This window comes from Mauremys mutica, chromosome 19 (assembly GCF_020497125.1).
Source record: "Mauremys mutica isolate MM-2020 ecotype Southern chromosome 19, ASM2049712v1, whole genome shotgun sequence".
Lineage (NCBI taxonomy): Eukaryota > Metazoa > Chordata > Testudines > Geoemydidae > Mauremys > Mauremys mutica.
In genome coordinates, this window is record NC_059090.1 from 1,507,753 (window position 1) to 1,520,700 (window position 12,948).

At 41.7% G+C, this 12,948-nt stretch overlaps 1 protein-coding gene across 1 annotated transcript in view; it reads right to left on the bottom strand.

Annotated features, from left to right (window-relative positions):
• The window catches only part of BAZ1B (bromodomain adjacent to zinc finger domain 1B), an 88,092-nt gene that overhangs the window by 56,838 nt on the left and 18,306 nt on the right, over positions 1 to 12,948 (bottom strand). The window contains exons 5-6 of the mRNA XM_044993982.1: positions 6,116 to 6,237; positions 4,595 to 4,792 (exon numbers count right to left, since the gene is read on the bottom strand). Of these exons, the coding sequence (XP_044849917.1) occupies positions 4,595 to 4,792; positions 6,116 to 6,237 (320 nt within the window). The remainder of the gene's footprint in view (positions 1 to 4,594; positions 4,793 to 6,115; positions 6,238 to 12,948) is intronic.

The following is a 12,948-nucleotide window of genomic DNA, read 5'->3' on the forward strand; positions in this document are numbered from 1 at the left end:
AAAAGTACAAAAATAAATGTAATGCACTTGAATCGTCCCAAAACCATCCCACAGGTCCGCGGAAATTTTTTTTTCTACGAAACCGGTCCCTGGTGCCAAAAAGGTTGGGGACCGCTGCTCTAGACCTTTAATCATTCTTGTTGCTCTTCTCTGCACCCTCTCCAATTTCTCCACATCTTTCTTGACATGCAGAGCCCAGAACTGGACACAATATTCCAGTTGAGCCTAACCAGCACAGAATAGAGCAGAAGAATGACTTCTCGTGTCTTGCTCACAACACACCTGTTGATGCATCCCAGAATAATGTTTGCTTTTTTTGCAACAGCACCACACTGTTGACTCGTATTTAGCTTGTAGTCCACTATAACCCCTAGATCCCTTTCTGCCATACTCCTTCCTAGACAGTCTCTTCCCATTCTGTATGTATGAAATTGACTGTTCCTTCCTAAGTGGAGCACTTTGCAATTGTCTTTATTAAACTTCATCCAGTTTACCTCAGACCATTTCTCTAATTTGTCCAGATCATTTTGAATTATGACTCTATCCTTCAAAGCAGTTGCAATCCCTCCCAGTTTGGTATCATCTGCAAACTTAATAAGCGTCCTTTCTATGCCAATATCTAAGTCGTTGATGAAGATATTGAACAGAGCCGGTCCCAAAAGAGACCTCCGTGGAACCCCATTTGTTATACCTTTCCAGCAGGATTGGGAACCATTAATAACTACTCTCTGAGTACGATTATCCAGCCAGTTATGCACCCACTTTATAGTAGCCCCATCTAAATTGTATTTGCCTAGTTTGTTGATAGGAATATCATGCGAGACCGTATCAAATGCCTTACTAAAGTCTAGGTATACCACATCCACAGCCTCTCCCTTATCCACAAGACTCGTTATCCTATCAAAGAAAGCTATCAGATTGGTTTGACACGATTTGATCTTTACAAATCCATGCTGGCTATTCCCTATCACCGTACCACCTTCCAAGTGTTTGCAGATTTCCTTAATTACTTGCTCCATTATCTTCCCTGGCACAGAAGTTAAACTAACTGGTCTGTAGTTTCCTGGGTTGTTTTTAATTTACCTTTTTTATAGATGTGCACTATATTTGCCCTTTTCCAGTCTTCTGGAATCTCTCCCGTCTCCCATGATTTTCCAAAGATAGTAACTAGAGGCTCAGAAACCTCCTCTATTAGCTCCTTGCGTATTCTAGGATGCATTTCATCAGGCCCTGGTGACTTGCAGGCATCTAACTTTTCTAAGTGATTTTTAACTTTTTTTATTTTATCTTCCAAACCTACCCCTCTTCCCATTAGCATTCACTATGTTAGTTAGGCATTCCTTCAGACTTCTCGGTGCAGACCAAAACAAAGAAGTAATTGAGCATCTCTGCCATTTCCAAGTTTCCTGTTACTGTTTCTCCCTCCTCACTGAGCAGTGGGCCTACCCTGTCCTTGGTCTTCCTTTTGCTTCTAATGCCTTCTTGTTTCCCTTTATTCCTATAGCTAGTTTGAGCTCATTTTGTGCCTTTGCCTTTCTAATCTTGTCCCTACATTCCTGTGTTGTTTGCCTATATTCATCCTTTGTATACCCTGAGTGCCATGTGGATGCCTACACTGAAAAGAGCACCATGGCCAACCTAAGCCGATTCAGACTTGCAGGACTTGGGCTGCAGAACTATAAAATTGCAGTGTATACGTTTGGACTCTAGCTGTAGCCCAGGCTCCAGGACCCTGCCGGAGGGGAGGGTCCCAGAACCAAGGCTCTATCCAGAGTCCGAACTACACTGCAATTTTATAGCCCTGCAGACCTTGCTCGAGTCAGCTGACACAGGCCAGCCGCAGGTGTTTTACTGAAGGTATGTTTACGCTGCAGACTTCAGAGAGGGAAACAGCATAGGTGAAAATTTTGACTTTACATTGTCTGGGACTATTAAGATGTTTTACAAGATTACAAACAACTGTAACAACCCACAGTAGAAAGTCCAGTCTTTCATAACCTATCAGGGTTAACTCTACTTTGGCAGTATCAGTGTAGATGCTCTTAGGATTAGTAAACTTTCCCCAAGCATTGGTCCAAGACCAGTGATCAAAAAAGTTTCTATTCCATACTTTGATACAACTGTCAAGCCAGAGGAGAACATTGTCCTTGCAGGCTCTTTTGTACTTCCATAACTATAGAAAACTGATTTTTCCGCCCCGCCCCAAGTAGCTACATTTGGCAACAAGTTGTCCGTCAAATCAACATATGGTTTAGGCATTTCTTTACAAGAAGAGAACAAATCTATGTTGGGGAAATTTCTGAGAAGTAAGAGCAGTCAGATGTTGACAATTTTGTTTTCCTGTCAAGCTCTCGGTATTTAACTTTAGCTCCTATGTCCTGTCTTCACTCGCCAGTTCTCCAGACAGTATGCTACCCCACTTCCCTTCTTAGAATTTGCCAGTAAAAGTTCTAAGAAACCAGAAATTGGCTATGGCAAGAATTCTCTAACATTTCAATAGATGGACCTGATAAAGGTCAGGACTCCCTAAATATTTACAGTGAAATATAAAACAATGTTAAGCTTCTCCCACAGATTCAGTTTTACTGTTTCCTAATAGGAAGTAACTAGAAGAGGCAGTGAATGGTATGAAAGTAACAGCAGCTTCCTCCCCCCAAAAGTAAAACTGATTACAACAGATTTGCAAGTTTTTTGCTACACTTGTTCAACAGAATGTACTGTAGGCCCTCCATTGACAGAGTACAGGCACAACACTGGTGTCTCAGGCTCAAATACCATCTCAAGCTGACCAGGGCTAAGAGTTTCATAAAAACAGTGCTCTTGTTCTAGGGACAGCTAATGCACTATTTACCAAAGACTTGCAGCAGTGTAGATAAGTCCCTGCAAGTTCAAATAGAATAAAATTCTTTACATTGATAGCATGCCTCCTTTGGTGCTTTGAATGCTAACCACCTTTAATGCTTTGAGTAAATACTTTTTAATTATGTATTTTTAGTAACTGAATGCCCCAAATACTACAGCAAATTAAGAGGCAGTCTGCATATTAATGATTTTATATTAATCTTTCCTTTAAATGAACCTACACCAGACTTCTATGTGAGACTAAATATTCCTGTTAGAGCACAGAGCCACCCTACTAGGGCAGGCAAAAAGATGTAAGGAAATCACTTTTTGTTCTAGGGTGCAGTTTTACTAAGTTTGAATCATGCTAGAATTATTCCATAAAGGAAAAACAGGACTTTCCCAACATGCACACCTCCCAAGGGCAGATTCTGTGCTCCAGCAGGGTTTCAATACGGTGTATATTGAGGCAATGGTACAATAGTTAGCCCTTTTGGGGGTGAGGGATGAGTCTTGTTTAACCACAATACTGAAAGCCCCTTTTATCACTGCTATGTGGAATATTCAGTACATGTGATAGTTGCCACAGGGTTGCCAGAAGTAGCTCCCTCAGTTAAGGGATGGCAAGCCAGCATCTAGGATAACACGCAAATAGAATAGATTATCTATCTAGTTTAGTGGCAGTATGGTCCAAACGTAGGGCACATGACTGGGAGATTCAAGTCCTATTTTCAGCTCTGCCACTGACATGATAACGCACTCGGGCAAATCACTTCACCTCTACACCGCGATTTCCCACTTATAAAAGAGGGTAATCCTGGCCTTCCTTTGTAAAGTATTTTAAGATTTGTGAATCCAGCACACTATATGAAAGTATTAATTCTGCAGGGACTATGGAAATACAGTTACAAAACCAAAATATTTAATATCTCAACTACAATCTCTAAACTACGATAACCGGATAAATGATTCAGTAATTCACACTACTCGATAAAGGTTAGTTTTCTCCTATGTAGTAAACTCCTGACATCTCAAGTTAGCTTCAACAGCTGGGATTTATATTGCTTGCCTAAGGCAAAGAAAATGCAATCATGGTAATTGTGCCACTAGATTTTCAGTGTCTTGTGTCGGGGCAAAAACCTCTAAATGAAATAAGTTAATTAAATAAACACATTGCCTTACAATAGTATTTGTAGGTCTCCTTTACCCAAATTTTCTACACTTCAGTGTTGCACAAACAAGTATGTTTTCTGGATGGCTAGGGGATTGAGACAAAAATTGTTGCGAGTGACCACCTAGAAAAAAGCAACATTTATTGCATTGATCTGTTGCTGACAATATTGTGTCCAACTAAACTTATTTTTCTTCTTATCCAAGAGTGGGGGCTCCTTATATAATTGCCACTGATTGGCAAGGAGAAATGCAATTTACAATAGACTTCATCTGACTTTAATTCTACCTGATGACCCCAGAACTACAGGCTTCTCACCTAGTTCCACTCCTTAAGAGGGTTTAAGACCTCCCACTCCAGCCAGCCTTTTCAAAGATGACTATTTTAGGTGCTCATCTAAAGTTGCCTTAATGGAGCTGATTTTCAGAAAGTGCAGGGCTTTCAGTCTGAAAACTAAGCCCCTACAAGATGTCTCAAATTTGGAGCCTCCAAAAAAAATTATTCACTTGAAAATCTTGGCCAGTGTCTCTTCCATACCCCCAGCCCTACCCTGCAAGCAGATTTTTAAATGAGCATTCTTACCTTATGTGGGTCTAGCAGAAAGTCACTAAATTTACTGGGAAGAGAGTACTTCTTCACTAATTCATCTTCTACCACCCATGGAGAATTCTCGCCTGTGCCAGCCCGTAGTGCATTATGGCGGATGAAATACCTCAGGATTTCTTTGTTGGGTGGTCGCTCTGTACGGATTAAGCTATCTGCTGGCACATTGCTGATAATCTTTGAAACATCACACCAAGATAGATTAGTAACATTCAATGTTTATATATTCTCTCAAACAACACACGGCACAAGAGCACAGGTATGGTACACTACATCACCTCTTACCCCTTTCTTTGTGTGACCACCACCAATGCAACCTCAGATTAGAACAAATAGCGCTTGTAGCACTGAGAGTTGAGAGAAGTTGGTGGGATGTTCAATTAGCTAAAAACTGTCACTGAAGTATTTGAAATGTTAACTTACGTTGCGGATTCCTTGCCAAAGTCTACTACTTTGTTTTGGCGACAATGCTCAATCATTAATATTTGGTTAAAGAAAAGAGACTAGTCTATCAAAACCTTTTTGAGACCAGAGGAGTTACTCTGCAAGCTGTAATCATTAGTTTCAAGTCATTGCTGCCTTCCTATCAGGATTACATCACCTAGTGAACAGCTGATAGAAAGCATGCAGCAGTGCTGCAAACCAAAGTGCATCCTGAAGTGTAATTAGCTATGATGTCACTCTCAAAATATCACTGGTTAATTAAATATAAGCATCAGAGGGGTAGCCGTGTTAGTCCATATCCACAAAAACAATGAGGTGTCTGGTGGCACCTTAAAGACTAACAGATTTATTTGGGCATAAGCTTTCATGGGTAAAAACCCACTTCTTCAGATGCAGTTACAATATAAGCAGTTACTCTTGGTCACTTCTACAAGCAATACCAGGAGGGATGAGCTAGAGTGCTGATGAGAAGCACAATTGGGAAAGTAACTGAAATACTTTCCTAATGGATTGTATATTCTAAATGGACAACCCACCCTAAATTCTCAATTACCGAGGGACAATCTTCACTCATTGATATATTTCGCTTTACACAAACAACTCTACAACTTTTTATCAGTGATGTACCCAAATATTTGGATGCTAATATCTAAATGGTACTGTTAAATTTATTCACCTAAATTTAGGTTATTGCTGATTATGTACTATATGTATCTTATGACTTTTAAGACAAACTTTGTATTTGTGGACAATCTAAGCACTATACCCACATGTACAGACACTCTTTTCTTAACCTGTGTATTACTTTTTTTTTTTTAACATTAGCTTTAATAAAAAAATTTATATCACTGGCCAGGTTTCATCAACCAATTGGCAGACAGATCAGAGATTAGCCAGTTAACAGCCATCTTACTCACCAAGTCTTCAGACAACATTTCTATACAATACTGAATGTGGTTAAAAGAATCTTCACTGCTGCTTGATGGCACATAGGGGTTATTTATTTCATCCTTTTCTGTCACACTGCATAGTAGAAGATTCATACAGGCAACTCACCTTATCTTCATTTTGCAGCTTGACATCATATTTGTGTGGCAGGAATTTAGGTGGCACCCACTTCTTCTCTTCCTTCTTCAGAGAAGTAGGAAGTTTCCGAGGGGACCTACGTGCCCGGTCACCTGATCAACCAGAAGACAGACAGTTATTGATGCACTGCTGAGACAGACCAACTAGGGGCTATAGAATTAAAAAAGACTACAGTCATACCATTAACAGATCATGCTTAGACTTGTCACATGTTCCTTTAATGCTCCCCAGTCTTTCAAGTTCCCTCAGTAAAGCACCTAGGACACCTTAACATGCATGAGGGACCACCACTGAGCCCATCTTCACAGTGGTTTGCCTATAACCATCTACACACAGAGAGGACGGTTTTATAGGGATCTAGTCCTCTACACCTGCTCAGATCCTTTAAGCTGGTCACCAATAGATAAAATTGATCAGTGTTACTGCCAAAAGCTCTAGTTGTGAAACTGATACTTAGATGCACCATTCACTTTATCCCTCCCAGCAGTATCTAGAAAATGCAGTGGCCTTGCTAAAGTAGATGATCACATCCCAGAAGAGCTGTAGTACTAATCACAATAGGGCAAGACCGAAGTTTTAAGTATTGATTTCTCAGTGGTGTTTTCGGTGTGCCATTTTAACAACCAACTAGAGCTGGTGAATTTGATCAGATCACTTATATCTGGAAATAAATTCCACCACGGAGACTTACTACCAACTAATGGTACAGAATAAGCTAACTTTAATGGTCTTAAATGGCTTATGAAAATGTGAGCAAGAATTCTAAGTTATTAAGTTTCTGAGAAAAGATGTTATCAGGAGAGTGAGTGGGTCAGCTGTCTTCAACACAAGATGTTCAGTCTATCGAAATACGCATATTACAATTGTTAAGTTGCTCAAAGGAATAATGACAACTACTAGAATGAACAGGTGTATTTCTTGACCAGAAAACAGCCAGAAGTTTGTCTTTCCTAAAAAAAAGGATCTCTTATTAAAAAAGAACTTACTGTGGAAGACCATCCCCAAGTTTTATTTTTACACTCATTGCTATGAATTAAAAAAAAGAGAAAAAAAAAGATCATGTTTGTGTACTTAGACAAATTCTAGACCAGGGATGGTCAACCTGTGGCTCCGGAACCGCATGCGGCTCTTCAGAAGTTAATATGCGGCTCCTTGCATAGGTGCTGACTCCGGGGCTGGAGCTACAGGTGCCAACTTTCCACTGCTCAACCCCAGGCCCCGGCCCCTTCCTCTGAGTCTGCTGCACCCTTGCCCCTCCCCCCCTCCATCCCAGAGCCTCCTGTACACTGCGAAACAGCTGATCACGGCAGGCAGGTGGCACAGGGAGTGGGGACGGGAGGCGCTGATCGGCAGGAGGTGCTGAAGTGGCGGGGCGGAGAGCAGGCTGCTGAAGTATTACTGTGGCTCTTTGCTAAATTCTGGCTTCTTCTTAGGCTCAGGTTGGCAACCCCTGCTCTAGACCTAGGTTAGAAACAGACTTCTATACACCATTATGTCTATTTGTAAACATTATGGTTTTAACAAACTTAGCACCTCTAGACACTAACAATTAAAGCACATCATACAAATATCAAAGATAAATCCCTAGCAACAGACCATCCACACATTAATATGTCAACAAAATCATAACATTGCCACATCTAACCAACTTTATCCCTCACTCCACTTACAATCTGGATGCAAAAGGGAAAAAAGATGGCATTGCGGTCTGCTCAGAAGGCAGCTAAGATCTGGTAGACAATGTCAATGAGGAACAAGTACCTAAACTGAGGATTTCTTTGTAACTCAAGGACCTCCTGATGCCGACTGGCAGAAGGCACAGTGATACACAGATCCCTGGGTTCACCAAAATAATGTCATGTGAGGTCTCTAATGAAAGCATGTGTCACATTGGTCATCAATCATTGTGAGATGTATGTATGGAACATATATGAGAAGTCATATAGATATGTTGAAAATTATGTTCTCTAGGCCTTGTAGGTAAAGGCAGGTCACTCACAGGTGCCTTGAGACAAACTTCTCCAGACAAGAAATGGGAGACACTTATTCCTCTGCTGGACCATTGCATATTGTGTGTGTCTTACAACAAAAGTCTACTAGCACAGTGGCTCTCAACCTTTCCAGACTACTGTATCCCTTGTAGGAGTCTGATTTGTCTTGCGTACCCCCAGGTTTCACCTCACTTAAAAACTACTTGCTTACAAAATCAGACACAAAAATACAAAAGTGTCACAGCACACTATTACTGAAAAATGGCTTACCAACTCATTTTTACCATATAATTATATGGTAAATCAATTGGAATATAAATATTGCACTTGCATTTCAGTGTATAGTATATAGAGCAGCATAAAGTCATTGTCTATATAAAATTTTAGTTTGTACTGACTTCGCTAGTGCTTTTTATGTAGCTTATTGTAAATCCAAGCAAATATCTAGATGAGTTGATGTACCCACAGAAGACATCTGCGTACCCCCAGGGGTACTCATACCACTGGATGAAACCACTGTAGTAGCATACTGAGTCAAGTGCTAATGAAGGGCTTGGAGACTTCAGAAGGAAATTAATAGGAAAAGGTAAACAACAGAGGAAGATGTGGGGGGGAGACAGATGGACAGTTTTCAGGTAAAGATCAGAGATCTGGTACATCTTGGGGTGCAGTGAGACACTGGCATCCTTAAATCTGCAAAGAAACTGCGAGAAGACTTGATCTTATGAAAGGAGATCTCAGCCATCCCGGTTAACAATGCTGGGAGAAGAATTTGGTGTAAGCTAGGGGAATGTCCCGTGAGTTAAGTTTAGGCTCTAGAAAGCATGTTATGATTTTGGTTTATATGTAAGCATTTGTTTCTACTATTCTTACTTTCTATTATTTGAATCTCCGTTCTTATGTATATTTATAGTGAAAAAAAGAATAAGTTTATTATCAAGTGCTATTTGTTAAGCAGAGTGGTGATCCTGAGTTAAAACTAGTAAGCTGGTGTGTACTATTTCTTTGGGAGTAGTTATTCTGTGAGTGCTGAGTAGAACAGGGGCTGGGCACTCCAGAGAAATGCTTGAAGGGCTTGGTGTGTACTTACTGCTTGCCTGCAGAGGGACGGCAGAGCCAGAGAAGGTAATACTTGGGTTGCCTGTGGCCAGTGTTGTCAGGGACCCGACCCCTGGCAGGTATAGAGAAGACACTCTCATGCTAAGGGCAGGTGGTAGCAAGGTGCCTCACAACCCTAGGAAGCATCACACCCTCACAGAAAAATATTATGCAAGAGGAAAACTCTCTCCTTTTTAAACCAGGGGACCATAAGCTCAAATATTTCAGCTGATTCTACCTACAGCACTATTGCATGGTGAGAGAATCAGTCTCCAACAGCCAGGTCCTAAAGCATTGTGGCTTTACAAGTTATGCAGCCAACACTTTACACTCCTTCGAAGATTAATAAGGAGGCATTGTGGATTAGATTAAATAGCATAGGTATAATGTGCTCTCTGCGTGAAGTACCATTTAATAAATGGGCAGCCACATTCTGCACTAGCTTTAGTTTCCAGAGTCTAAAAGGCTGTGCCCCATGTACAGCACATTACACTAGCTTGGTCTTGAAGTGAAAGGCCCAGAACACAGTAGCAGAGGCCTGAGAGAAGATCAGATAAGAAGAGAGGCACTCTTGGCTGCTCAGGATGCATAAGTCATAAGTTGGTCTTATGCATTTGTTCTACAAATATTTGTTAACATTGCCCCTGGAAATTTCCACTACATGCATCCGACGAAGTGGGTATTCACCCACGAAAGCTCATGCTGCAAAACGTCTGTTAGTCTATAAGGTGCCACAGGACTCTTTGCTGCTTTTACAGATCCAGACTAACACAGCTACCCCTCTGATACTGTTAACATTTTAACAGTATTACTGACTTATAGTCATAGAAGGGACATTACCATATTATGTTTTTAATGATCAAGAGCACAATGAAAGTTGTGTGCAAAACATTTCATCCCAGATCCTCAATAGGTAATTCAGGCAGCTAACTCCCATTGATTTCAGTGGAAGTTAGGAGCCTAAATAGCTTGGAGGATCTGGGTCTTAGAAAATGAAAGCAGAGAACTGAATGAGCAGAACTCAGTGTCTGAATGCTAAGACACATTTTGGCTGTGGATACATTGACTACATATAATAAAGATTAGAGTTAAAAATGCGACCACATTTTTAGGCATTACAATCTGATTTTAAAAAAGTCTTCTACAGGTACAAGTTATTCTCCAGCAAGACCTGGATTAACCAAATGGCGTTAACACCCTAAAGCATCCAAATGAAGCTGTCTCCTTTTATTTACCAAATGTTTTGGATAGTCCAAAAACGTTTTGTGACTGCTACAGTTCAGGTTATATAACTGTTTCCAATGGCTCACATTGAGTCTTAGAAAAACACTTTTCACGCTGAAGTTTAATACTTTGCCTCTGTTCAGATTTTTTGGCTCACTTTCTAAGACGTTTCACTCATTTTTAAACAAGTGGAAATAGCCTTTGAGGAGCAATACTCAGCCTTGCTCCAGAGAAAGTTGCTTTTGATTTAACTGCACTGTGACTATACAGTAAATTTTTTTCACTAAACTTGTGAAAAGTACCCCCACAGACTTGTGCACATGTACACAAAAATCATAAAACAGCTTAAATGCTAATGAAATTAGTTTTTCAACATTAGCAGAGTTAAATGTATGGCTTCCCAGCTGCCTGAAGTCTCCTAACCTGACAATTTCAGCTGCCCAGCCTGCTTATTCCCATTCCATGATGGTGAACCTACAAAGGCATGCAGGACTGCAAGCCTTGTTTGCGCACCTTAGGAGTCCCTTCCAGCTGCACTACTCATATGATATACAAAAGGGGGGGCTTCTCCCCAAGCCCTAGTGCAGGGATGGGCAAACTACAGCTCGGGGGCCGCATTCGGCCCTCCAGATGTTTTAATCCGGCCGCCGAGCTCCCGCCGGGGAGTGGGGCCCGGGGCTTGCCCCGCTCAGCGCGGCTCCCAAAAGCAGCAGCATGTCCCCTCCTCTGGCTCAGCCAGGGAGTTCGGCGCGCTGCCCCCACAGCTCCCATTGGCTGGGGGGAGCCGGAGGGAAAACATGTCGCTACTTCTGGGAGCTGCTTGAGGTAAACGCCGCTGGAGCCTGCACCCCTGACCCCCTCCCATGTCTCAACCCCCTGCCCCAGCCCTGATCCCCTTCCTGGCCTCCGAACCTCTCTGTCTCAGCCTGGAGAAACCTCCTGCACCCCCAACCCCTCATCCCCAGCCCCACCCCAGAGCCCGCACCCCAGCCCTCACCCCTCCTCCCCTGCACCCTAACCCCCTGCCCCAGCCTGGAGCCCCAGCCTGCACCCTGAACTCCTCATTTCTGGCCCCACCCCACAGCCCACACCCCCAGCCAGGGCCCTCACCTCCTCCCGCACCCCAACTCCCAATTTCATGAGCATTCATGGCCCACCATACAATGTCCATACCCAGACGTGACCCTCGGGCCAAAAAGTTTGCCCACCTCTGTCCTAGTGTCTGTAGGACAGGGGATGCCTACTGCAGATTAGATATATCCACGTCATAGAATCAACATGCACTATACAGGAACCTCTGCAAGGCAGCAGGGCTTCAAACCCAAGAGATGAAACTGCTTTATTTATCCCTTTTACCAAAAAAAAAAAAGGGGGGGGGAGGGTAGGATGAGTGCCAAGAAAGTGCTAAGGTTTACTCTGCCCCCTTGTGTATATTCCATTAACTGAAGTTGGCATATACACCAGATGTTTTCATTACTACATTTGTAGTGCGTTGTAAGTACAGTAAGCATTTTATATTTATTTTCAAGGACTCTGGAACTCAGCTAAGTATTATAACATCACATGAGTATCTAAAATTGCAGAAAAATTGCATTGTTACTATTTCTCATACAATGTATCAGCCATGTAATTAAAAGAATATTGTGCATTCACACAAGAGCGCAGAGTTAAAGTTGCATGCACATGCTTAATATTGAGAGTTTAATGGTGTACTCTTACCGTTTCTATTAAGAGATTATTTTGTATGGAATTATATACTCAGCACCTTTGATAATTTCAAAGAGCTTTACAATGTTAAATTTCTATTTACAGTGTGCATCATCCTTATTTTACAAGGGGTAACTTTAAACAGAGATTAGACCAGTCACTTTACCAAAGTCAGAGTCAGTGGCAGAACCAGAATAAAACTCAGGAGTCTTAACTCTTCTGACATAACCACAAAGCCATATTGAAGCACAGAGGGCTAGGCTGTGTTCCTCGAACAGCCCCATTCAGAAGTTAACTGATTTGGGGTTTCTGTGCTCATGTAATATTTTGTTTAATGAAGTTTTGGCAAACACACTATGAATAAAACAAATATATTCCACAAATTCTAGCCAATTACTGCCCAATGACAAGCATTTGCTGTTTCTTCCTTCCTCGCTAACTAAATTACTGTGCTTTAGTCCCATTCTAAGCATTACTAATGCAGCAATTTGTTTCATACATTGATTGGCTATGTCTGTACTATGAGCTAGGGATGTGATTCCCCTGCCCATGTACACATACTTGCACTAGATCTCATGGAGCTAGTGAGTATAAAAAGCAGTAGTGGCAGCAGAGGCATGGCAAGCCATGCCGAGTACATACCCACCAGTTTCAAGTGGGTTTGTACTTGGCACCGCTCAGCCATGCCTTCACTACTACTATTACTGCTGTTTAGACACACGCTAGCTTTCATCAAGCTACCATGAGTATGTGTACAGAGTAGAGGAATCACACTCTACTTAT